This window comes from Euphorbia lathyris, chromosome 3 (assembly GCF_963576675.1).
Source record: "Euphorbia lathyris chromosome 3, ddEupLath1.1, whole genome shotgun sequence".
NCBI lineage: Eukaryota > Viridiplantae > Streptophyta > Magnoliopsida > Malpighiales > Euphorbiaceae > Euphorbia > Euphorbia lathyris.
In genome coordinates, this window is record NC_088912.1 from 23,310,782 (window position 1) to 23,337,090 (window position 26,309).

Consider the following 26,309-nt stretch of genomic DNA (forward strand, 5'->3'; position numbering starts at 1 on the left):
GGTTCGGGCGTGATGTTCATACGCCCGAGGGGTTTTTGAAATTTTTTAAAAAAAAAAAATTATATTTACGTTTTAATTAAATTGTTAAATGTTTACATTAATTTGGGGTTTAATTTATATGTGAAATTTTGATATTAATTTGATTATAATTTATATGTTAAATTTTTAGATTAATTTAGTGTAATTTTGTAGACGGAGCGGCCTACTATCGGGGGAAAATCTGTCTCGTCACCTGCTCGTCGTCTAGATATGGACGAGGAGGAGGATACACCACGGTATACGAGAATGCGTGATATTGATATATCGAGTCGTAGGCGGAGAGGGGCTGCGGCGGAACAGGTGCGGAGGGGTCCGATTGTGGATCAGCCCGATATACGTGGAGTAGAGGAGGCGACGGATTATGATGACGGAGATCGTGATAGCGATTCTGAGGAGGACTATTTGGAGGTGGTAGCCCAAGTACTGCGAGAGTCTGCAGCTCGTCAGTCTGCAGCTCGTGGTGATGGCGAGGGTGAGGATGACGATGAGTTTATGAGCAATTATTTATTTACTTTTTTTAATTTAGTTAAATTTAATTAATTTTTAGTTTGTTTAATTTAGTTTAACTAAATTTTTATGTTGTAAATTTTATTTTGTTTAATTTAGTTTAACTAAATCTTTATTTTGTTAATTTTAGTTAAATTTTTATTTTGTTAATTCAGGTATTTACGGGTTAAATTCAATAGCGGACTAATTTTTTTACGGGTTTAATTCAACAGCGGACTAATTTTTTTTACGTAACAGGTATTTACGGATTTAATTCAATAGTGGACTAGCTATTTTTTTGCTCTCCCGACACGCGGGCGTGTGGCTATCACGCCTCACCGTGTGTTCAGGCGTGATCGCTACACGTCCGAACACGCGGTGAGACGTGGGGCTATCACGCCCGACCACACGGTGAGGCGTGATAGCCACACGCCCGCGTGTCGGGAGAGCAAAAAAAATAGCTTTTTCCTCCCCAAAACCCATGAAAGGGTATTTTCGTCCTTTCACGGAGCTAGGGGTAGGAATTTGGGGCTGGGTTTAACAACACCCTTAATTTATTATAGTCCTATTTTGTTTATACTTTGTGTTTATATTATTGAATTAATTTTATATAAATTATTATAAAAATCTGCAAAGTAATGGTTACTTTATAAGTAACCATAAAATCTAAAAAAAAAAAAAATTGTTGAGTTAAGTTTAGTTGAATTGAAGTCATGAAAATAATCATTTAAATTAATTGAATCATAATAGGATGAAAATAAGAGTAGATACTATACTACATAATTTACTCAAACCTCATGAAATACATATTATTCATCCAAACATTAACAATTAGAACCATATAGCAAAAATAAAGCCTTTCTCATTTTATGTTACAAATACAAAATATTAGGGTACAAATAAAAAATAATAATTAAGGATAAATTTGGTTGCTCAAAGTTATCTAACATGATGAATTTAATCCAAAATCAAATTGAGTATCAATTTAACTCTTCAACTTAGTATCTAAATTTAAATAAGTCTAAAATAACATGTTATTTAACCCGTGACATGTCACTTAATATTCAAGTTAAATGAATTAAGAGTCAAAATAGACCTTAAAATCCGTTGAAAATACCAATTTACCTCAAATCGAATTTTATATATTCAATTCAATTCTAAAGTTGTCAACATTTGATAAATTAACCCAAATGTTACAATTGTATTTGGAATAGTTTGTCAAATATTGCTATTTAACAATTGAGTTCGATACCTAAAATTCGATTTGGACTGAATCGATCCAACCTACCAACTTCAAGGATCATATTGGCTCTATATTCCAAATTCAAAGGTTAAATTGATACTAAAATTTGATTTCGAAAAAAATTGATTCTTCTAACTAACTTCAGAAACCAAATTTATCCTTAATTCAATAAAAAGAAATGATGTGATCAATTAGGTTCACCGGTGTTTCGTATTCATGAACCTTTTAGCCGTATGACCACAAGCCATAGCTTCATTAGGTACCGTCTTAACCCGGTCAACCCCGACCGCAAGAACCACACCCATACCCATATGCAAATGTGGCTCAAGATGACAATGAAACGCCCAAACTCCAGCATTATCCGCCACAAATCTCAACACCGTCCACCCGAATGGAAAAATCACAGCCGAATTTCTCGCGGGAGGATTCTTCAAATTCAATTTCCCATAATCTCCTTCACTAAACTTCCCCTCTCCATGCCCCAAAACCCAAAAATCATGGCCATGTAAATGCCAAGGATGAAGCTCACTCACATTCATAGCCAAAGCATTAGCATTTTGCAAAATCAAATCCACAGTTGAATTAAAATTAATCCTATAAACCCCATTTCCATAGCTACTATTTGGGTTAATTGCTTGCTTCATTACATCATAATTTGGGGGAAAATTTTCAGGTGGATTTGATTGATTAAAACTATTTTTAAGACCAAATTTCATTGCTCCTAAGTATGGTGTTGAAGTTAGGACTAATGAAACATTATTAAGTGCCCATTTAATGTAACCATCAATGTAATTTTGGGTGTTGAGTAAGTAGATCCTACGGTTGGGAGTTGTTGGAGGTTTAGGGGTACCTGTTTTGGATAAGATTTTGTTTGAAAATGACTTGAATTTGCTAAAATTGTTCCAAATTGGAGGTGTGGGAGGAGGGTAGTTTGGTAATTTTAGAGAGGGGTTTGGGAGGTAATTGAGAATTGTCAGACCTTGTGGAGTGGCGGATGCGTTTCTTGCTATTATGGAAGTTGAAATCCAGTAGTTGTGTGATTGGTTTTGGTTTGTTTTGATTAGGACGGAGTAAGTTTCACCTGAATATATGAAGAGTTCTTCAGTTTCAAATGGTTCCACATAGTTTCCATCTGCTTCTACTACCATCATTTTGTGACCCTGCAAGTAAGAACATAGTATATGTGTTAAATATTTCACATTGTTTCGTCAATTCTATATAAAATCATAGATATGTAATTGATGTAGTTGCTCGTTATGAAATAGCACCTAATAAACAACATGATATAGGAGTTACTAGTAGGATTCAAGTATGAGTAGAAGCGAGATTATTTCGGTTCAATCGGGTAGAAAATTTTAAAATTGCATATCTAATGAAAAGCAAAGGTACAATTTGGTTCAGACCTACAGAAAAACTCAATCATTTAATCTAATTATGGATCTTTTATTCAAATATTTAATTACAGTTTGAGAATCTTCGAGATTTGTGCTCGGCCTTATAAAAAGAAATATCCAAAATTGTATAATTTAATTGATACTAATTCAATCTACATGTTGAATTACCTTCAAAGTATATAGAGATAATGTATAAATTTAGTTTATTTTTAATGGCGAGAACAAATTTATCCTCCACCCAAAAACAGTGCAATATTAATTTCAACATTTATCAACAGGCGTACTTTCAAGTTTAATCGATGAATTATATTTTTCATTAATAGAAGATGTGCAGTTTTAAACCTTAATTATTAGGTAGCCAACACGTTAGAAGTTTGAGGATGAAAAAAAAAATTTCGTCAATTAAATTTGAAATTGCACGAACTGGTAAATATTAAGTTTAAAATTACATTGTTTTCTAAGTGAATGCTAAATTCATCTTCTCTCTCAATCGCCAAATGGATAAATTTGTATATTGCACCAAATCTATGTGAAATAATTTCAAAGTTGGCTAATAGTATCATGCAAGTATGAAAATAACACACATATCATGTAACTCCTAATTATATACTACCTCTGTTTCATATTACATGTCTTTTTAGAGATTATTTTTTTTGTTTCATATTACATGTCATTTTATATGATTTTATATGATCAGTACACGTTAAGTCATCTTTTTTTCTGCTATAAAATACGGGTTTAAGAAAATTATTTAGAATAATGAATTTATTATAGAATAAATAAATATTGGAATCAATAAATAAGGGGTAACAATGTTTTTTTTTTCAATATCCTTAATTTCTATACAACTCTCTAAAAAGACATGTAATATGAAACAGATGAAGTATTAACAAGTGTTATTTTATGCCAATTTAACCTTAAATGACAAAATTATAGAGCAAAAACTGCTCAAACTGCTCCCTCTCAAACAAAAACTGCCTCCTTCCTTTCTTCTCTTCTTTTTCTAACTATTTTGTGTTATTTTGCAAGCCTTCTTTTGTGTGGATCTACGTTAAGGAGGAAGAAGGAAGTTCCTTCTTCCTCCTCTCGCCGGGTTAGATTTACTGTATTGTTTTTTATTGTATTTTTATTAGTTTGTGTTTATATATTTTGTTAGATCTCTTTATCCGTTTGAATTGTATCTACTATCTATTATCTGTTTATACCCTTTTCGGATTTAGCAAGAGCGGAAACGATTTATTTTATACGTGGATCAATATATCTGCGTGGTTGCAACAGAAGAAATAACTCAAATTTGAATATTCGGAAGGCCTAAATAATGAAGATTCGATTGCAGTTGCTTTTCTACGGATTATGATTTCAAAGAAGTATATGTGTTATTGTTTTTGTGTATGTTTTATAGTACCTTTGATGGATTTTATTGCTCTTTGTAGTCGTTTTCGTCCCATTGTGGATTTTGTAAGGTTTTTTACCCTTTTCGTTTCTTGAAGATGGAGACATTTTCATAAAAAAAAAAAAAAAAAAAAAAAAAAAAAAAAAAACCTTAAATGACAAAATTTGATTTCTAAATTTAATTTTAGCCAACTTTAAACATCAAACTGACCCTTTATCCAAAATATGTAATTATGATTGAAAATTCAACGTGGTAAGTTAAAAGATTCAAAAATTCAATATGTAAAAATGGAAATAACTTAGAATTGGAAAATTGATTGGAAAAAAAAAAAAAAAAAAAACTTGAGATAGAAAATGGTTGAACAAGTAAAAGGAGAAAGAATGGCCATCTGACATGAAATTGCACCAAAATGCTGTCACTATATTTGGTAGTGTATGTAGTGGAAGATACTATAGTGACAACCTAATAAAATTAAATTCCAGAAAGTGGGATTACATTATTATATTTATTAATTATATTATATGATATGATCATGAATCTCAACAAGCATGCTCCTATTTCATTATGGAAAATAACATTACATTCCTCATTATTTATTCATTTATGTTAATAATAATTGAAAATAATCTATTTTTAAATTCTATTTTAAAATTAAAATTGATACAACTTGTAAATATTAAAGATAAAATAATTCTTACTCCCATAAAATTATTGATAAATCGGTTGTGGTAAAATAATTCAAATCATGAAACTTATTATAAATAAAAATATTTGGCAGAAAGGGATTTGATTTGGGCACACGTTATCTTTAATTTGAATACTTTTGACTAATTTAATTATTATTTATCCCAAATGTGTTATCTCCTACCAAACCCACCACATCATATACTAAAATAATTATTCGATTCCTAATCTTATTGTAGCAAGAAAACATATTATGAGGGAATTAATTGTGTGTAAAGCTGATTTCTTTCATTCAAAGGAAAGGATCAACAATTGATTAATTTTAATTAACCATCTAATTTACTTTTTTAAAAGGTCAATTATAACAACCCAAAAGAAATCTGATTCCCTGAATTTTAGGACAATAAAAATATAGAAATATCGGATTATAATTATTTATTTTTTATGCCTTGACTTGTGCTGAAAAAAGTGGAATATCTTTTACTAAATAGTATATATTATACACAACTTGTCACCTTTCTTACTCATATTAAGAGATGTTTGGTTACATACTTTTCACTTTAAAAAACAGAGTATTATGTGTTTGGTTAGACATTTCTTGTTTGTCTTTTATAGCTGGAATATAATCTCAATATATTCATAAAAACGAGACTGTTACGTAGATTCAGAAGTATATTATTTGTATTTTTCGAAAAATGTTAAGAATAAATTTGGACCTGTCGTGTATTATATTTTCCGAAAATAAAAATAAAATATCTATGTAATAATTAAAAAGTAAAAAGCAGGAATGGAAAAAGAAAAGTTACCCCAATGGAAAAATGGATGGAAGCTAGGGCAGTAACACTTGCAATTCGTAGCCTGTAAGTCTTGTTTGGTTGCACACTAAAGATGGAAGGGGCACAAACTTCATTCCCTTTAAAATTGCAGTCTGCAACTGAGTTTTTACCTTTCATGTATTTTGCAGCTAATGAACAATTATATTGCCCTCTCCCATTCAATAGAAGGCTCTGCAATCAAAATTACTAAATTCAGATAAATCTTCTGATAAATCTCGAGCGGATTAATTATTAGTAGATAACAGGAGTTAGATGGTGTTTGGTTGATTTTTTCGTGTTTGGTTAGTGATTTCATGTTTACCTTTTACCTAAAAAAAAAGTAGCTTTTTACAAAAGTAGAAAATCTCTGCTTTTTTGAAAAATCAACTTTTTCCAACAGCAAACAGCATATCAAACAAACGGACTCTTACCCCTTTTTTAACGACTATAAACAGTAGTTTTTTAATTCTAACAAAACATTTGTGTTTTTACTGTTTGAAGTGAAAAACCGAAACAAAACGAAACTGATGAATAAATAAAAAAGAACTTACATTAGGTTCACCAATCCAATGAAAAGGCTTAGAAGAAAGTCCAACTTCTTGATGATGAACATTTTCATGCCACCAATCACTCAACAAAAGATTGAATTCACCATTGTAATGAAATTCTTCTTTCTTTCCTTTTGCCACGTCAACGATTAATGGCCCATATAACCCTGCCGATCTTTGCATTCCTAGATGCCCATGGTAAAAATATGTTCCTGCCTGCACCACACCACTATATTTTTTACTTTTTTATTTTTTATAGTAACATTAATAAACTATTTATATAACATAATTGAGCTGAGCTGGACTCCCACTTCTTATGACAATACTTTAATTATTATAGTAAATGGACACTTTTTTTTTATATATATATATGTAACTGAGCAGGCTGGCCACTATGTTTTCTTGTAATTTTCATTTTTGGATAGAAATGTTTGTAATTTTATACCATAGTTTATACCTTTATTCATGAATCTTGTTAGTATAAAAAAAATCTATTTTCTTCATTAAGGACACACATTAACACCAAGAATTTAATTCTACAAAATATATTTTTATTATTCCTAGGATGCTAAAAAGATGAATTTATATTTATAATCCTAGGATGGAAGGAGTTTTTATTATCTATATGTAGATATAATGTAATGTAAGAATTTTTTTGTTACTTTATAAAACTGCAAATAAAATTTTCCAAATTTATCCCCTCATTTAATATTTGATTAAAGTGTTTTCCATTTCAAAAAATATATATATTAAGAATATTTTAGTAAAATAGCACTATGGGATATTTGGTTACTGCTTTTTGATCTCATGTTTATCTTTTCAATTTGAAAATAAAAATTTTAGGTGTTTGATTAGACATCTCATGCTTGTTTTTTTGTAGCTGAAAAGTAGATTTTTATAAAAGCAGGGAATCTCTGCTTCATATATTTATATTTAAGGAAAATAAACCATTCAAATGTTGACACCACTATTTATGTGTCATCTTTTAAATGGTTAAGGATCAATTGATTCCGTACCACTTATCGTATTAAGATATTTTAATCAGTTTTTAATTTATATGTCAAAATCTTAAAAGATATTTTATTTAAAAATAGAGAAATTATGTAAATACTTTATTGGAAAATTTTCAAACATAATATTTGTCGCTGATTTATAAATGAGTATATGTGGTTTTTTTATCGTAAAAAAACACTGAAATCGTCATCGTTAGCAAAACTAAAGATTTTTAAATTGTCCGTTTAACCATTAATGAGAAGAGGGAGAGAATTGACCTTGTCAACAAGAAATTTATAGGTGAAGGATTCTCCAGGATTAATAGCACATTGTGAAATTGCAGCAGTACCATCTGCCCAAGGTGTACCAATCTGTAAAAAACCAAACAACACAACAACAGGATTAACATTAATTAACTCAAAAATGATATATTTATTCCTTAATTTCATGAAAAAGAAAGAAAGAAACCTGTCTGATTCCATGCCAGTGAATAACAACACCTTCAGTAAAAAGGTTGTTAGTAAGTTCAACAATAACAGTGTCGCCGGCTTTTGCCCGGATGGTCGGACCGGGAAACTGACCGTTAATAGCCATGACTACGTCTTCCAAACAATCTGGAGCTCCAAACATGTAGGCCACTTCCCATTTATGGTGAAGTGTCTTGCCCAATGATGAACCAAAAACAAAAAACATAACCAGAATAATTGACATTGATGAATTGGGTTTTAAGGTTCCCATAGAAATGGAGAAAAGGAGATTGTAAAGATAAAACACACTGTTTCTTATTTGCTTCAACATATTTATAGCTTTTTTAATGAATATATATATTCTTTAACCTCATTTTAATCACATGTCATTATAATAATAATTATATACAAATAATAATATAAGTGGTCATTTGGTTCTTTACTTTAGTCAAATTGTGTGCTTCTTTTTATTCTACACAATAAAGTAAAAGTTTTATGTTAGGGCTGAAAAAGAGTTGTTCATACCTATTTTCTTAACAGGGTGAGCCTTGTCGCACGGTAAACGTTGTTGTCGTGTGATCAAGAGGTCACGGGTTCGAGTCTTAGGAATGACCTCTTATCAAATAAATTGACAAAAATTTGAAAGTGAAATTTGTGGTACTAAAACTTTCAAAGGAGAAGAAGGTATAAATTAGAATTTAGAAAAGTGAGTTTTTTTCAATATAAATTTACATTTTACCAGTACACATTATGATTTTATTTCTTAGAATTATAATTAATATTTGTTTTTAATTTTTTTAATATATATATTAGTTGGACGGGCTGGGCTGGGCTTGGGAATTCATTTTTTTAACTCAACCCAGCCCGGCCCGAGCCCGATGTGAAAATAATACGGGCTGGGCTGGGCTTGGACAATATAAATATGTGGTAAACCCGACTAGGCCCGGTCCAGTCCAACCCATGAACAGGTCTACTTTTAACGAAAACTTCAAAGTGAATTATAACCTTAAACTATCAAAATCATCAATTGAGTCCTCATTTTAAACAAAACTCATCAATTAAGACCTCATTAAAAATCATTTGATTCAACAGTTTCAGACTCTCTTCCCCAAACTCATTTTAAACCAACACAGAGATTATTACAGTTTATATCAAATAGTCACAGTTTCTGATTTTAGGATAAGATGATAACTCAATTGATGAGTTCAGAAACCTGGTTGATGGTTTTAACAGTTTAAGGTTCTAATTGACTTTGAAATTTTAGTTTGGGGACCCAAACGAACGTAATACTTTTTTAAGATAGAAAAGTGAGTTTCTAGAATAAAGATAAAATAATGACTATGCTAAAGTTTCGGTAAAGAAAATATAGGAGTTGTTACTTACCACATCAGGGTGTAAATAAAAATACTATAAGGTATCAAAATAATCTTAAATTTGTTTGAGAAAACGTATAAAAGTTTTATTATGTTTCCTTTATAGTTTTCAGGATAATGTATATTATGGTTTTTAGAAGAGTATTAATTTAGGCTTTAGGTATAAAATAGCATTAATATAGGTTTAACATTTAAAAAATGATACTAATTTAGGTCTCAATAATAGAACGTGACAGTTATTCATATTGCTCCGTTAAGTTCTGTCAATTATGCGTTGAGAGAGAAATTAGAACTTAATCGAGTAATATAAATGGAGTGTCACATTCCTTTATCGATATCTAAATTAATATTCTTTTTTAGACGTTAAGCTTACATTGATATTATTTTGTACGTGGAACCTATTAATATTTCCCTAAAAATCATAGGTTTATTTTGATACTTTATCCCTAGTTTTTATAGTTAAGTGCAGATGATTTGACCATAGTGAAAAAGTTTGGTATTTTGGATATAATAAATAAGAAACAGTATTTTCTAATAAATAAGAACATTATTTTCTAAAAAATAAAAAACAGTATTTAAGAAATTATGTGTTGTATTAAAAAAATATATTAGTGTCTGTTTTTTTTTCTTTTAATTTTAAACAATAGATAAAAAGTATTAAAAAAATACGAAATGGTTATTTTTAATTAATTTTAATATCCAGTATCTATTAGCAACAACAAATAGTAAACCGTGGTATTATATAAAGAATCTAAAAAGAAGTGATAGAGAGTAATTTCTCCAATTTGGTACAAGGGAAGATCCTTAAATTCTTTACACATATATGAGGAATGGTATTCATATTATTCTTATCCGTATAGTGGAGAGAATGATGTTACATTTATGGTTTTCATGATATTTCCTTGTTTGTATTGCTTGTTTGCTTTTTCTAAAGAATATTGCCTTCTTAAATATATATAAGTTTTTATGTCCTTCTAACTACTTCAAAAATTAATAGTTTTTAAATAATGCTAAATTATTCTATTAGACCTTTTTTTGTTTTCCTTGAAATTTCAAGTGCAAATTATTATTTTTCACATATTTTTATGGTAGAATTTGATTTTAACTTATTGTTAATTTCATATTGAAACATTGTAACTTTTTAAAACAACTGAGAGGATTCATCCGTTTTTTATTATTATTATTATATTTGATATCAGAGAATCTGTGAAATAACACTCCATTATCTGAAGAGATCTTTACGATGCTTAAGATAAGATAGAAATATAATCAACATGAGGTCGTTGCCAAGCGATCTCACTCTCATGTATAAGTTAGCGATGTATAGATAAAGTATGAGTAATTAAAAGTAATTACAATAGATGTGTATATTTATCTTAACTAGCGAAGGTGTACTCTATTTATAGGTAGTCCAATGGTAGATCTGCTAGTCGATGCTTAAAACTCTAATTAGATTTTACGAAAAACAGGTGTCATATGCTCAGTCGTTAACGTATTTTAGGTAGTTAGTAATATACCCGAATTAAGATTCCTTAATCTTATGTGAAAATAAAGGGTCCTAATTTGAGGGGATCCGGATAGCATCTCATTGGGCCACATGTCTTGACAGATATTTATTTTTATACTTAACTAAAAAAGTGATTGGTCCTAAACTTATAGAGTATCATGTTAGTCCTCTTAATTTGTTTAAAATGAGATGATTAACTTCATAAATCTACATGTCAGTATAAGATAGAATTTGGACAAACTAAAATCTAATCACTTTAAGCATTCATGGGACTAATAAATCACTATAAGTAAGTTGAGAGAGCTAATTATAAGTCACTGTCAGGTAACAAATAAGTTATTTTAAGCAATTTTAAAAAGGTTAACAAAAACAATTCTATAGCCTCTACTCCAATAGTAACTTGCATGCTTCTTTCTAAATACATATTCCAATTAGAATTTCGTCCTATGGAATGAATTGATATATTAATCCAATTAATTATATTATTTTCTTTTATGATATAAATAATGAATTTTCAATAGAACTAGTGTATCTTGATATCAAAATGTATGATCATATTATCAGTTTTACTCCATAGTAAGTCAGATCGAAGGCTATTTTAATACAGAATGATTATACAAGGTGATATCACACGAGTTACTTGCCACGGTAATAGAGGAGAATAAACAAGATTTGGAGGAAAAAGCTCTGACTATCATTCAATTATGCTTGTTGAACAAGGTCATGCACGAAGTCATCCATGAGAAGATTTCACAAGGTTTGTAGAAGAAACTCGAGTCTCTCTATATGTCCAAAAACCTCAACATCAAACTTGTTGTGAAACATCGTCTTTACATGTTCAACATGGCAAAAGGTACATCCCTAAAGCCATACCTTGATAATTCCAGTTTCATTCTTCTAGATCTTGATACATATTAAATATGAAGAAGAATATGAAGCTCTTATTTTGTTACGATCTCTAACCTCCGTCTTTCAAAAAAAATCGAAAGACTGTGATCTATAGTGAAAACATTCTAACTATGGATGAGGTTAAAGAGTTTCTATTAAAAGATCCAATAGATAAAGAGCTTTTTGATGACAAAAAAAAAGGGTCATGTACAAAGTCAGGTCATTAGAGGGAGATCGACTACAAGAGATCACAGCAACAACAACAATTGATCCACATCTAAATCTAAATCTAAATACAATAATTGGACATTCAATTACTATAAAAAGAAAGGGCACATCAAAACTAAATGTTCGAGGCTACAAAAGAAAAATAGAGAAAAAAGTCATAAAGAATACAACCATACTAAAGCTAGTGTTCTAGAAGATGAACTAGATTGTAAAGTCTATATCGTGTCCGATGTTGCTGCTAAATTAAGAAAAAGATGGATCATTTCTCCTTGCTCATTTCACATTTATCTCCATGTAGATTGGTTCTCCTCTTACGAATCAGTAAATAAGGAGTTGTTGATGGGAAACGATCATCCTTGTAAAGTTGTTTGGTATTGGTATCGTCAAAATCAAAATGCATGATGTTGTTGTCAAAACCTTGGACAGATGTGCGACGTTAAACTTGGTATGAAGATGCATAGAGATAGAGTTGCATGAACACTTTATTTAAACCAGGGGAGTTTCGTTGAAAATGTGTTGGAGCGACTGGGTATCAAAAATGTTAAACTTGTAAGTACTCTACTTGCTGCTCATTTCAAACTCTCTATTGCTCTATGTCCACGATCCAAAAATGATATTAACTATAGGTCACATGTACCTTACTATAGTTTGTTGGTAGTATTATGTAAATTATGGTTTGTACTCGTCTTTACATTGCACATTCAATATAGTTAGTAGAATATATGTCCAAGCCTGGAAAATATCATTGGAATGATGTGAAATGGATTCTGAGATATTTAAAGGTACTATTAATGTTTGTTTAAAATTTGGAAGGATTAAAAACATGATGGCTGGTTATGTTGATTCAAACTATGCATGTAACCTTGACAGAAAAATATATATATCACGGTTATGTGTTTACCTGTGGTAGTAGTGCTATCAGTTGGAAATCTACTTTATAGGTTGTCCTTGCATTATCCACTACTGACGCAAATTATATGGTTGTAGTTGAAGTTGTAAAAGAAGCCATTTTATTACGAGGTTTGGTTGGTAAGCGCAGTTCAAATATGCTGAAGATTGTCATTAACAGTGATAGCAAAAATGCTATAATTTGATGAAAGACCAAATGTTTCATGAAAGAACGAAACACATTGATGTGAAGTACCATTTCATTCGAGATATTATTTCTAAAGAAAATATCAATGTTATCAGGACCGGACATCAAACCGGATTGATGACTGGGTCACAGGTCACTTGGTCGGACCGTATGGCTCGGATTGGTCGAACCGGATGACGTAATAAATAAATAAATAATATTTATATATATTAAATATATATAATTAATTTAAAAATATTTTTATACATTATATATATCCAAAATAAATTATAAACAACTTTTGGTTTGTTATTTTTTTTTTTTTGTTAATTTTAGTCTTAAATATATAATGAATAAATTAAATTCAGAATAAATTGAAATATATCAACGTATTCTATGCCATAAGATCTTTTTAAAAATATATTATAAACTCAAAACGGACATTGATTTATCTTTTAAAATAAATATTTTGTTCCTAGAATTTTCCTTAAATTAAAATCTTACCTACCGACACTCTTGATTTTCTTATTGACTATGAAGATGGAATATCAAAGCAGGATGGCTTTCTTGTGTTCACCTCCATCCTTAATATAATTATTTTTTTAATTTAAGTTCTAAATTTTTTTAAATTAATATTGTGCAATGGAAGATATATGTAGCAAATATTTATTTATTTTGTTCCTTTTAAAGCATGCTCTAATAATTATAATTATATTGGGACCTTGTTTATAAAAAAAAAAAAAGTTACTTCCACTCAATTCAGGATTAAGAAAACCATGAATCTATAGCAAACCAGGTGAACAGTGGGAGGATGGTCCATCTTCTGTCATAATAATAATAATAATAGAGTTAATTTCAAAAGAAACCGCGTGTGGATATAAGGATAGTGGTATTTTATCTTTTTGTCAAAATAAAGAGTGTGTTCGTCAATATTTGTCAATCGAAGATTTTTAAGTTGATATTGCCAAATTTGAACGTTAACGATATCAAAATGGAAATTTTTAAGAATTAATGTAGTGCAGTATCATATTTACTATGGAATCGTATTTTTTATTTTTCAAAATCATTATTTTTAGAATTTGAACAACACTTAAATGATTTCATAACTAAAAAGTTGAAGAATTAAAATTGTTTAAAATATTATCACATTCTTGAAATTTTCTATTTTGAGATCATTAATGGTCCAATTTCGCAATATCAAATCCAAAAATCATCGGTTCACAAATGTCGACAAGCATAGTCCTCGTTTTGATTAAAAAAAACAGTGCTTCATCTGCAACTGAATTAGCTTGCCACCGCACATGATAAATCACGAGTTTGGGACAAGCTGTAGCAAGAAGATGGCAGTTAGAACCGAACGTGTATTTTGGAGATTCTTGAACAGGATTGAATACCTGAATAAAAAGATCCAAAATTAAATTGAACTGTTGACTATTTTATAGGACCGAAGTGAATTGTACTATTGACTTTATTAAATACAATTCTGAAAATTTTTAAATCCCGAATTGTAGGAACCGTATTGACAGCAATTGACAATAACTCCATGTTTCATAATTATCAACATAGACATTATGGAAGGTTTTGACATCCCATATCCAAAAGATTCAGCCTTTGATTATCATCGCCCATTTTCTAAAGAAGAAGAATCATGTATATCATAGTATCATTGCAAACCCACGGGCATATCCCAAACATTAATAGACTCCCCCCGTTCCCAACCTCAAAATGCTCTGTCACACTAGGCTAGGATTATGATCCAAATTAGTTGTCCAAAAGTTCCCCCGATAAAAATATTTAGTTGTGAGAGCTCTACAGGCAGAGCATTATGATTAGAAATCAAGTTCCAAGTTCACTAGCGACATTAAATGACTCAAACTGACAAAAGGTTACCGGTTTTCGGTTCGGTTACCGGTTTGACCGGTTTTTTTGCCCACCCCTTTTGAAAAGGTCATACCTCCATTCTCTTTTCGAGTACACAACTTATTCCGAGAAGCTTAATGAATACGCTTTTTATTTGCTTTTGATCCCACCAGAACGAATTCGTCATTCTCTGCAGCTCGTCGTATAAGGAAACCTGTAACAAAAAAGTTCTCATACAGTAAGAAGGGATATCTTAAACTACCGACTTCAAAATAACCTCCCTACTAGCGTGCGACAATAGCTTCCCATTCCAACAAAATAACCACCGTTAGAGCTTATCATGAAGATAACTAAACATTGATCGCTTCCTATTGCTAATGAGGGAAGGTAAATCGGCATACAAATTCTATTTAAGCGGAATCAACATTCAAAATATTATTGGATAATGTGTAAAAATAGCCCTAACGTTTACCATCAGGAGCAATTTTACCTCTAACGTCTAAAATGGTGCAATTTTACTTCTAATGTTGGTAGCCAAGAGGAATTTTACTCCAACTTCTAATGTTGTCAGCCTATTAGCCAATTCTTCCTATTTGTGGAGGGTTATGGTTATCTTTCTTCTCTTACCTAGACTGGTCTTACGAGGTATTGATTAGTGTCTCTTATGTTACATGCATCGACATCATATTAGGAAGTCTCCTTTCCCGTTTAACTATGCGTCCAGATCCCTGATTCGGTTCTCTGACGATTCGTCTCGCTGTCAATAGCAGCTTCAGACGGTGTGGTGTCTAGTTGAGCAGTTAATATTTTCAAGTTTGTTCACATAGCTTATGGTTTCTTCTACTATCTCGAGTTTTGCTTTCACTTCGGCCATTTGAATGGCGTGTTCTTGCCTCATAATGCTGATGATTCGTAGACAATGTTAGGTCGTGATTAACTTGTTTAATTCAACATGCGTCTTCCTCGGTCATTTTTTGGACCCCTGATGTGGGGAATACACTAATGGAAAAAAAAAATCAAGTTGTTCAAATGAGTCATTGATGTGGTTGATCCCGAAAGTCTGCTTGTCAATTTGTGATTGCACAAATATAAAGTTAAAGGAGGGCCGTTGCAAATTAAAATAATCAATATATCAATTTTTGTAAATTTAGGAAATAACGAAATACTCTATAAAATTAGAGGGTGAATTGATGTTTGGCAAAAAGCATCATTATGCCTATTCATTAAACCCTTGATCTTTTACTTATATACATTAAGCTCCTAATCTGTTATTTTTTGTCTCATTAAGCCTTTGATGACCAAAGTAGTAAATTATGAATATGTAATTCTATTAAAAAGACGTTATTAACTTTATATGTATTTGAAATAATTAAAAAATATATTTTTTACAGTTTGAATTAAGATTTTTACAATTTTCTTATAGCCACATTACACATCCAAAACTGCTTCCAAACAATGAAAAATACAAATTTCGAATGCAGATGCAATGAATAATAGTCTGTTAACCGATTTTTACGTTCAAAATTACGTTTTTTTAGTCATCAATAGCTTGATGAGACCAAAAATAAATAATCAAGAGCTTAATGTATTCAAATAAAAGATCAAGATTTGATGGGAAAAAAATGAAAAATTAGGAGTATAGTAATGTATTTTTTGCCTTATGTTTTTGGGAATCAGTAAAGTAAGCATTAGCACGGAAGTTGACAGATTCGATTCCTCCACCACATTTGGTGGAGTCCTGTTCTGTTCTGTTGCCTTCAGAATCACATTGAATGGAAATTGATTTTTAATTTGTGATGCTAATTTTACAAATAATATAATAAGGTTGTCACTTGTCACTTCACTGCTCACATATGAATTCAATAATTCGAAAATTAAATGATCTCAAATGCTTTTTATTTTTCAAATGTCTTTATTCAATTGGTTTTATTTAAGGGGTAAGGTGCAAAAATACCCCTAACGTTTTGGGCCAGGAGTAATTTTACCCTTAACGTCTAAAATGGTGCAATTTTACCTCTGACGTTGGAAGCCAAGAGCAATTTTACCCCTAACGTTGATAAATTGGGTCAATTTCAGACAGTATTATAAAACACAGATATTTTTGTTCATTATTCTGCACCAATTGCATAACAATTCGTTCTAAAAAAAAGATTTCATGTTTTTTATAATTTAATAATAGAATTTGAGATTAATATTTATAAATTCGGAGGATTTTTTGAATTTTTTTTTTTGTCTAATCTGTACAAAAAGACAGTATATTTTTTTTTTTTTTTCACATCCCAACAAATGTTTATGATTTACTACTGATAAAATGACACACGTATGAACTGTAGATAACAAGATTCATGACCGAGAAGACAGATTGATGAATTATTTCTTAAATTGACACAATTTATTAACGTTAGGGGTAAAATTGCTCTTAACTTCCAACGTTAGGGGTAGAATTGCACCATTTTAGACGTTAGGGGTAAAATTGCTCCTGGCTCAAAACGTTAGGGGTATTTTTGCACCTTAACCCTTTATTTAATTTATAAATAATACAAAGGAAAATTAAAAACCACAATCCGAAATTCGAACATCTACTTTTTTTTTTTTTTTTGTCTAGAAAGTTCAGTTAGTGTGTTTTGTATTCCTTATACACCTTACAATAAAAATAACAGAATAAACATAAATATATAGTACTATGCTTTACTAGTATTTTAGAGGATTAAAACCTTATTTGGTTTGTGTTATCCAAAATTTTATTATTTGTCTTATATGTTATCATTTGGATAACATTACCTTTTGAGATAGTTGAATAGGTGACATTTAATCTATTTTTAATGAAATATAATTTAATTTGTTAATTTTTTCACATGATACAATTTTTAACACATAACATGTATACGAGATAATTATTTTATTTTTTAATTTACCCACATGAAAAAGAAATTAAACAATTGTCATGTAGAAAAAAATGGTGTCATGTGGTAAAAATTAATTAAAAAGATATTATTAACTTCATATGTATTTGAAATAATTAATATATATATATATATATATATATATATATATATATATATATATATATATTACAGTTTGAATTAAAGTTACGTGTCAAAAATTATGGCATGTGGCAAAAATTAATAAATTGATTAACTTTTCATCTAAAATGGGTTAAATATCATATATGAAAATACCTAAAGGTAAATATTACCAACTGATATTATAAAAGAGTTAGATAACACATAAACCAAATAAGCTTACCCCTGTTTTAAAACATTTTCAAAATATTTTGATTAGTATTTTTTAGAAGAAAAAAAATACAAAAACATCTCTTAGCTGATAATGCTAAGAGCAATTTCATCCTTCATGTTATGGTATAATTGAGGGACTAATATTAGAAAGCTAGATGAATTTCATATATCATTAAATAAATTGATGTAGTTGCATGTCAATTGATTCATAAATCAAAGTTTGTACTCTTTTGCGATTTCGGAATTGGTTTGGGATGAAGTGCCTTCACATGATATTTAGACTTTTTTGCTTTTTAAAAAATTTTAAAATACACACAACACGGAATTTTCTCTTCCACATATGTACATATATCTTTAATTTGTTATCAACATTACACTTTATCAATTATGTCTAAAATTCTTATAATATTACTAATTCAATTACAAATAACCTATCAAAATATCGATACGAAAGTAGACAATTACAAACAACCTACCAAAATACATGAAATCAATTTAATTTATTTGAAAAATCTTATATAACAATTAAATAAAGATCAAATGTTTGAGTTTTACGTCAAGTATGGATAAAATTAATCTTGTTTGAAAACGTTAAGAGTAAATTTTACCATTTTGTGCGTTATTAAATCTGCAAATCTGCACTTCGAAAAAAACAGCAGAGTCAAATTTAAACCTTATCCCAAAAATAAAAATATAGAAAATAAAAGAGTCCAAATTAAAGTACATAAATAGAGCGAAGTTATAAAGAAGTAAAATAGAGCCTTTAACTAACATTGAACATTTATATGAATATTACAAAATCAACATGTCTTGATCATTAGAGCACAAACAAACATAAAACAAGAAGTTTCAAGCACTTTACAAATACTTATATATATCAGAGGGACTGACCATATTGAGCTAATCCCCATTACACTATCATATCATATCAGGTAATTTCACTTTTCAGTTCCCAGCTTCTTCATGAGCAATTTGTGTCGTAACTCGCAAGTCCCAACAACTCTGGACCTTCCAATCGAGGATTATTCTCAAAACTACACAATTAAACCAAATTTTTTAAAATGGTTAATGTTAGGAACTGAAAATCAGTGTGGACAATAACAAGCTTGACATACGGAACAAGAAATTAGATATGCAATCATAAGAATAAGAGATTTATATGGTTTGGCCATTTTTGCTTATATCTTCGGGCGAGAAGCACGTTATATTTCACTTGTTTACGGAAGTGTCATTTCTAGTTAGAATAGCTAATTCCTGCTCAGCTGAGAAAGGATTCACAATAAATGTAGCAAATCATGGTGTGTAATTCAACTACTTCAGCAAGCTTGAAGGTGAAGACTCAACCATACAAAATAACTCGGGTTGTTTCAGATCTTGCTTTAAAAAATAACAACAGAAAAAAGACATAACAGAACACTTTCACTGTTTTTATTATCTGCTGCCGCTGCTGCATTGTGAAGTCTGTAGTTTTCCTATATTATCAAGGCTTCCCAGAAGTAACACAAACACCATCCTCCCAAAACTATCGCTTCTAATAGTCAGATGGATTTGACCCCTAAAATTCGGAATGACTGGCGTACAAACAATAAACTACAGAACCCATTTTCTCCAACGAGCATTTGATACTCAAATATTTAACTACTTGATAAGTGTTGGATATTAATATAAATTGGGCCTCAAAACCTGGTAAGATGGGCCTGTGTTGTATAGGCTTCAAACCCAGCGGTGCAGAGGTGTGTCAGATATTAATATGAATTGGGCCTTAACTATCAGCTTAAGTTGCTGGTTCAGTTGGTTAATATCAACTTAAGCTGTTAGTTCAGTTGGTTCCATGACAATAAGTAAACAGAAACTCGATGTTCTGCTCCTAAACTCTTTGAACATCTTCAGCTTGTAGTTTACATCCATGACTTTGACACTCGCTGGTATGAACTGAGGATGAATAAATTATAAGGAGTTAAAGGACACAACAAATTGAGAAGCATAGCCTCATACTAGGATCTATGAACATCAATTGACATTTCAAAATCTCAATCTCAATTTTCTAAATAAGTCAATGAATCTTCACCCAGTAGGGAATCCTTTTTTCCACCAAGAGTAGGAAAACTTCATTCTTGATCAATAAGCTCCTCTTATTCTTGCAAATCAGGTGCTAAAACTACAAACAGCATTGCACCCCTTGGTACTCAACCAACTAAGGATTAGCACATAAAACCTATTCCGAATCCCCAAAAACATATCTAATATCATGCCTCAATTTTCCAGCATTTGAGCATGAAATTCAAACATTGGATCACGTAACCTTGCAAGTACTTAAGATTCTTTTGGTATGAACCAAAGATATCCTCTTTGAGACAACCTGTTCAGGGCTTTATGACAGTTAAGGCTCTTCTCCTTTTTATGTGGATGTATTTAATCTTAGTGGCAATCCAACGCACAAGCTCTTTTTCATATACTCAGCCTGCATTGCCATCTAAGCCACAACCCATATGTAGGACTCAATATTCTTCACTCAGTTCCTTCCTCTCTTTCAAGATATCTATTACATCATTTGATTTCAACCTCTAGAGGTAAGAAGACAAGCAGAGCAGTCTGCCTTTGTAATTAAAGATGCGAACATCCAATTAAACTAATGAATAAACTAACACTAAACAGGCTCAAAATCAAAATACCAAGTTGCAGGAGAGAGCGAAAAAAAAGAAAAAAAAACAACTAAATAGCGCACTAACGTCCCCATACCTCTTCTAAAGAGAATGTCCCCATACCTAAAAGGCTTTTTAAGAAATACTAATGAGTTTTCTTTATTAACATATCTTAGGAGCCTCATTAATTCAGTAGGATCCTGCAATTATCAGAAATTTTCAACTATTGCTGCACTTCTTCTGAGAGACATTATGCATTACGAATCCAATAGCAGAGAATAGTGAAGAGCCAGATGCACCTGAAAAGACCAAATTTCCTGCATCCCCAATAAACTTTTCAAAATCTTGATCCCATTTTTCATACAAGTAACAATCTCTACAGAGTATCTAAGCAATACTTTTTTCCACCTCAAGTATTATCATTCTTCATCAATGAGATCATGTTATTCTTGCAAATATGGTGCTAAAACCACAGATGGCAGTGCACCATTTGGTGGACAACCATCTAAGAAAGAGCATTGACAGCTTAAATTTTCCAGCACTTACTTGAGCATGAGATCCACAGACCATCAGATCACATGACTTGCAAGGACTTAAAACTGTAAACTCAGTTATTCCCTTTCTTCCAAGATATCAATTATATATTTGATATTTGATTTCAATTGTCCCCCCAAACTTCAGAGCAGTACAGGCTCAAATACCTAGCTGAACAATATATATATAAAACTCGCAACTAAATAGCTTATTAACATCCCAGTGTCTAAAAGGCTTTTGAAGAAGCTGCTAATCAATTTTCTTCATAAAAATATACTACAACTTGCCAATGCCAGTGTCGATATCATGAGCCTCAAAACTGATCCATCAGGATCCTGCAATCATTATCGGGAATCTTCAACTTACTATATTGCTTTTGAGGCCCTTTACATTATGCATTACCAATCCAATATCAGAAAATCATGAAGTACTAGATGCAGAGGTAGCTTTCCAACTTGAAGGCTACAGAAGACAACTTGTTCAAGCTTATATAGTTAACTTTTTCCAGAAGTCTTTTTCTTAGCATGTTGAAGCTTGTGCATAGAAGCTTAAAAGGCAACACCAACCTCTCCCTACATTTGGATGAAGACCATAAAAGCAACTGTGGTTTGTTGCTCCAGCTTTAGCAAAACTTAATTTTCAACTAATAACATTTCATCAGTTCTCTCAACTCTTCCTGTGGTAGCCTTAAGGAGCTAAAATGGGCTTCTAAAAATAAACAAATAATGAAATTGCACACATACTCTTCCTTAGATGAGAGAGCAACTAAATAAGAACACAAGAAGTATGAACACATAGAATTGACATTTCATAGTACTGACAGTGAAATAGATGAACTCCTGTATGGAAATAGATAGATCACGTCATGTAAAATTCACCAGGAAAAATAGCCTACTATAATATTAAACAAAAGAGGAAGTTTGGCGATTAACAGTCTTGATATACCATATATAAAAGAAAATTACTCAAGCCCCACTTTCACACCCACAAAAGAGAGTGGGATGGGGAGAGAAGAAGTGGGTAAAGGGGAGGAGGGAGATGTTGGGCCGGGAAATGAACATGCACACACAAACACGTGAATGTAAATAACAATAATAACACCCACAACCACGACAAATTAACAATGTTACATGAGCATATGATTAGAAAAAAAGACATACTTGCTCAAAGGGATGTGCTCAAATGGACCACTGGTAGGAATTGTGCCACATAGATTATTATTTGAGACATCCCTGGAAAATGAAAATGGAAATTTCAGAGACAATGAGAATTCAACTACATTACAGAAGGTGAGAAATGACATGAATATATTTCTAAAAAGAGCAGGAGGAAACACTCACACGACTTTGAGGCTTGAAATACCCACAAGTTCCCTGGGGACTGGTCCAGTTAACTGGTTGTCATTAAGACGTCTGCCAATAGAAAACTAATGAGAGAAGGAGAAGCCAGTTTTGCAATGTGACAGCTTTCCAGTATGAAACAAACTAACAACAAGAGGACGACCATGTACGGCAGAGATTACTGTAATATTTTTCACCTAAGAAACAATATAAAAAAGAAAGTAATCTAAATTGCAATAATATTTTCAAGGGAAAAAAAAGCAAGAAAGCTAATCAACAATAAAAAAGGGCGGCCCGGTCGCATTACGCGTCCCCGCTGAGCGAGGGTCCGGGGAGGGGTCCCACCACAAGGGTGTATTGGGGGCAAGCCTTCCCTTGCCAATTTAATTGGCAAGAGGCCGCTCCTAAGACTCGAACCCGTGACCTCTGGTCACACGGCAACAACGTTTTTACCGTTGCGCCAAAGCTAATCAACAATACCAAACAAAAATAATTCACTGGGCACTAAAAAATGTGAGGACGCGATGAGCAAGCCTACCAGATATGTATTTTAACTTTCTCACTAGCTAACCAATTTGGATACTAGTGCACAATGTAAAAGCGGAAAAAAAAAGGTATGACACCATGTAATCATGTATTTTGTATAAACTTACAAAAAGACAAGGGACTTCAATTTCCCCAATGAAAGAGGAATAGTCCCTGTGATGTTGTTGTTGTACAAATCCAAGCTGATGAGGCTCTTCAAGTTACCTAGCTCAGTAGGGATGGTTCCTTGAATATTGTTCTTATAGAGCTCCCTGCATTATGAAAAACCAAGGAGATCCTAAGTTACTGAAACAAAAGTTAAATATCATAAGAAAGCTGCTTCCACTTTTTTTCTGGAACATGACTACAGAGAGATGCCCTAGTTTAAGTAAGAATCTCCAAAAAATAATAATAATAAATAATGGCGATAGATACAGACAGTATTGCAAGAAAACAAGCAGAAAAAACATACAGATATTGCAAGTGTTCTAGCTTTCCAAGTTCAGGTACTAGATGTCCAGATAAGTTTGAGTTCCCCAAGTCCCTGTAGAAAATGCAAATACAAAAATGACACTGTAGAACACATGGCTTCTTCAAAAACTGGAGGATAAATGCTACAGTAAGTAAACCATCTAATCTAAACAAGTCAAATAGAACAATATCAGCACCCAAGAAAATATCAAAAAGAAAAAGATATAAAAAGAATCAAAAGAAAAGAAAAAAGTAAACAAAAAAAAAGGACCACAGTATGCCAATGCAAAAGTTGAAAACTACCAGGCATCAGCTATGGCAAGATCAAACATGTTTCCAGAAGCAATTGTAGGATTACATTTTTTCTAGAATATATCCAGAAAAAAAGAAAGAGAATCCGCCTTCTACATCATGCTTGTACTAAAGTGTTCTTCATGCTCAGCACTTCTTGCTCTTGTGAAGGGTGATATGGATATTAAGCAGGTATAAAACAGGATAATGAATGGACAAACAATTCTACGTTCTACATATCCTAAATTATGCACATACATAAACTGGGAAACAAGAAATGACAACCCAAGGAAATTTGTATCAGGTCGGAGAACATGAATTAAAATTGCTCCCATTTTCACCTAACTCAGAAGCATAAATACTATATTATTCTAGCAGATCTTTAGACAAATCCATAATCTAGAAACAGCTATAATCTCTACAGGAACTCCAGCTTATGTTATGTACATAATCTGCAATCTCTATATAAAAGGGTTGTCAAAATTATGTCTTTATTCTGAACCATAATCATGATTATCTACCAGAAAGCAAACAAAATTAAAATGAAATTAGCATGATAAGTACCCATCGGTGTAAGCCCGGAATAACACATAAACTTTCAAAAAAACAGTGTCAAGTAAATTATATCGTTTTAGTTGGAAGTCTAGAACACAGACTGATAGACAATAATTTCGCGACAGATGCAATCCATCACTAAAAGCGCTATTTTCTTTGTTTTCAATCCTAATTGAGGCTATATACATGTTTTCTAGTTATATTGATTTCAGACACAATTCTGTGCTAGAAAGGAGAAATTGAATTCAGGTAATACTGAAACCAAATTTCATTAAACACTGAACAAGTAAGAAATAACAAACTACTAAAAATAAGTCAACAAAGTCAAAGAAATAGAAAAAATCAGAGACTAAACCATTCATTTCAAGGATGAGATCCAAATCAAGGTGAAATAAGCATCCAAAATCTTATATAATAGAGAGAAAGGAGTTGAAATACACTCGAGTAACGCGATTATCCTGGTTGCAAGTAATATGGAACCAAGTACAAGGGTTGACGAGCGTCGGATCCCAACTCTGAAGAACGCTATCCGGATCCGACAAGCTCTTCCTCAGGGTGTAGAGAGCGTCGCCTTCTGAGTTGGCAGAACTGAAAGGAGCAAGAAGTAAAGTAAGGGTGAGAGTGAGAGTTAGAGAAGCTGAAAAAAACCACGGCAAGGTCGGAGCCGCCATGGTTGACGCCGGAACTGACTTGCTCAGGTGGAGAGGAAGCTAGGTAGGGTTAGGATTTCAATTATTGAAGAGGATAAAGTGAGAGAATTAGGTTTTCAGAAGGAGAGATAGAGAAAAATTAGACAAGATTCTGATAAGTGGAAGATCGGCTTTGGGAATATCAGAGTGAAACATGGGGGCAGGGGCACGGGGACTTCCTTTTACTCTTCTCCTATTGCTTTTCCCTTCGGTAAATTACACTAATTACCCTCCAACTTTCATCCTACTTTTTTTTCTTTTTAATATTTACATCAAAAGTACAAGTACATTGTGGAAATTATAAGAAATATAACCTTACACAAGTATTGACTACGCCTAATACAAGATCACGAAAATAATTAAACGTACAAACAACAAATGAAACATATATTTCTCGTAACTCTAAATTCACAGAGAATCAACTGTAATCAAATCTTCATCATTTTAAACCTTGTAGAACTTTTGGAGCTGAGTCATTTTTTTTGCAACCACATATATTTAGTGATTTAAGGATAAAATCTACATTTTCTGCTCTTGCTAAATCGCAAAAGGTTACAAATGAAAAGATTAAAAACAACAGATGCAGTTAGGGATGTAAATAAGCTGAGCCGCTCATGAGTAGTTCGGTGTTCGACTCGATAAAAACTTGACCGTGTTCAGCTCGAATTATAAACGAGCCAAGTTTGAGTATGGGCGAAGCTCGCGAACAGGCTCAATTATAAGTTCATGAACAAATTCATGCCAACGAGCACCAATTGAAGATATATAAACTTGAGAGGTATCTGAAGGCTTCTCATGATGCCTTTTCTTCTTTGAAGGAAGATCTAAAGAAGGCACGTGATAAACTTATCGGAGCACGTCCTACTATGGAGGAGGCAAAAAGAAAGGAAATTAAAGCTCTGAAAAAGTTTTAATAGGCTTTTGTTGAGTTTGCGACTAAATCGGATAAGGTTCATGATGCAGAGCAAACTATGCGAGAGAGGTATGTGTTGGTCCCTAGTAATTAGTTCCAAGGGGGGATAGGAACTAATGT

The 26,309-nt window shown here is 31.7% G+C and overlaps 2 protein-coding genes across 2 annotated transcripts; both read right to left on the bottom strand.

Annotated features, from left to right (window-relative positions):
• Window positions 1-1,367: 1,367 nt before the first annotated feature.
• LOC136224931 (L-ascorbate oxidase-like) lies at window positions 1,368-8,371 on the bottom strand. The gene is made up of 5 exons (XM_066013358.1): window positions 8,064-8,371; window positions 7,874-7,966; window positions 6,606-6,818; window positions 6,046-6,246; window positions 1,368-2,928 (listed from the first exon to the last, which is right to left on the bottom strand). Exons 1-5 carry the CDS (start codon window positions 8,331-8,333, stop codon window positions 1,966-1,968), a joined length of 1,740 nt encoding a protein of 579 aa, XP_065869430.1. The 5' UTR covers window positions 8,334-8,371; the 3' UTR covers window positions 1,368-1,965.
• A 10,597-nt stretch (window positions 8,372-18,968) lies between these two features.
• Window positions 18,969-25,428, bottom strand: LOC136222228 (leucine-rich repeat protein 1). Its single transcript, XM_066009776.1, has 6 exons — window positions 25,026-25,428; window positions 23,743-23,814; window positions 23,399-23,542; window positions 22,746-22,817; window positions 22,566-22,637; window positions 18,969-19,263 (listed from the first exon to the last, which is right to left on the bottom strand). The coding sequence occupies exons 1-6, from the start codon at window positions 25,256-25,258 to the stop codon at window positions 19,191-19,193; spliced, it is 666 nt and encodes a 221-aa protein (XP_065865848.1). The 5' UTR covers window positions 25,259-25,428; the 3' UTR covers window positions 18,969-19,190.
• Between the last annotated feature and the right edge of the window lie 881 nt (window positions 25,429-26,309).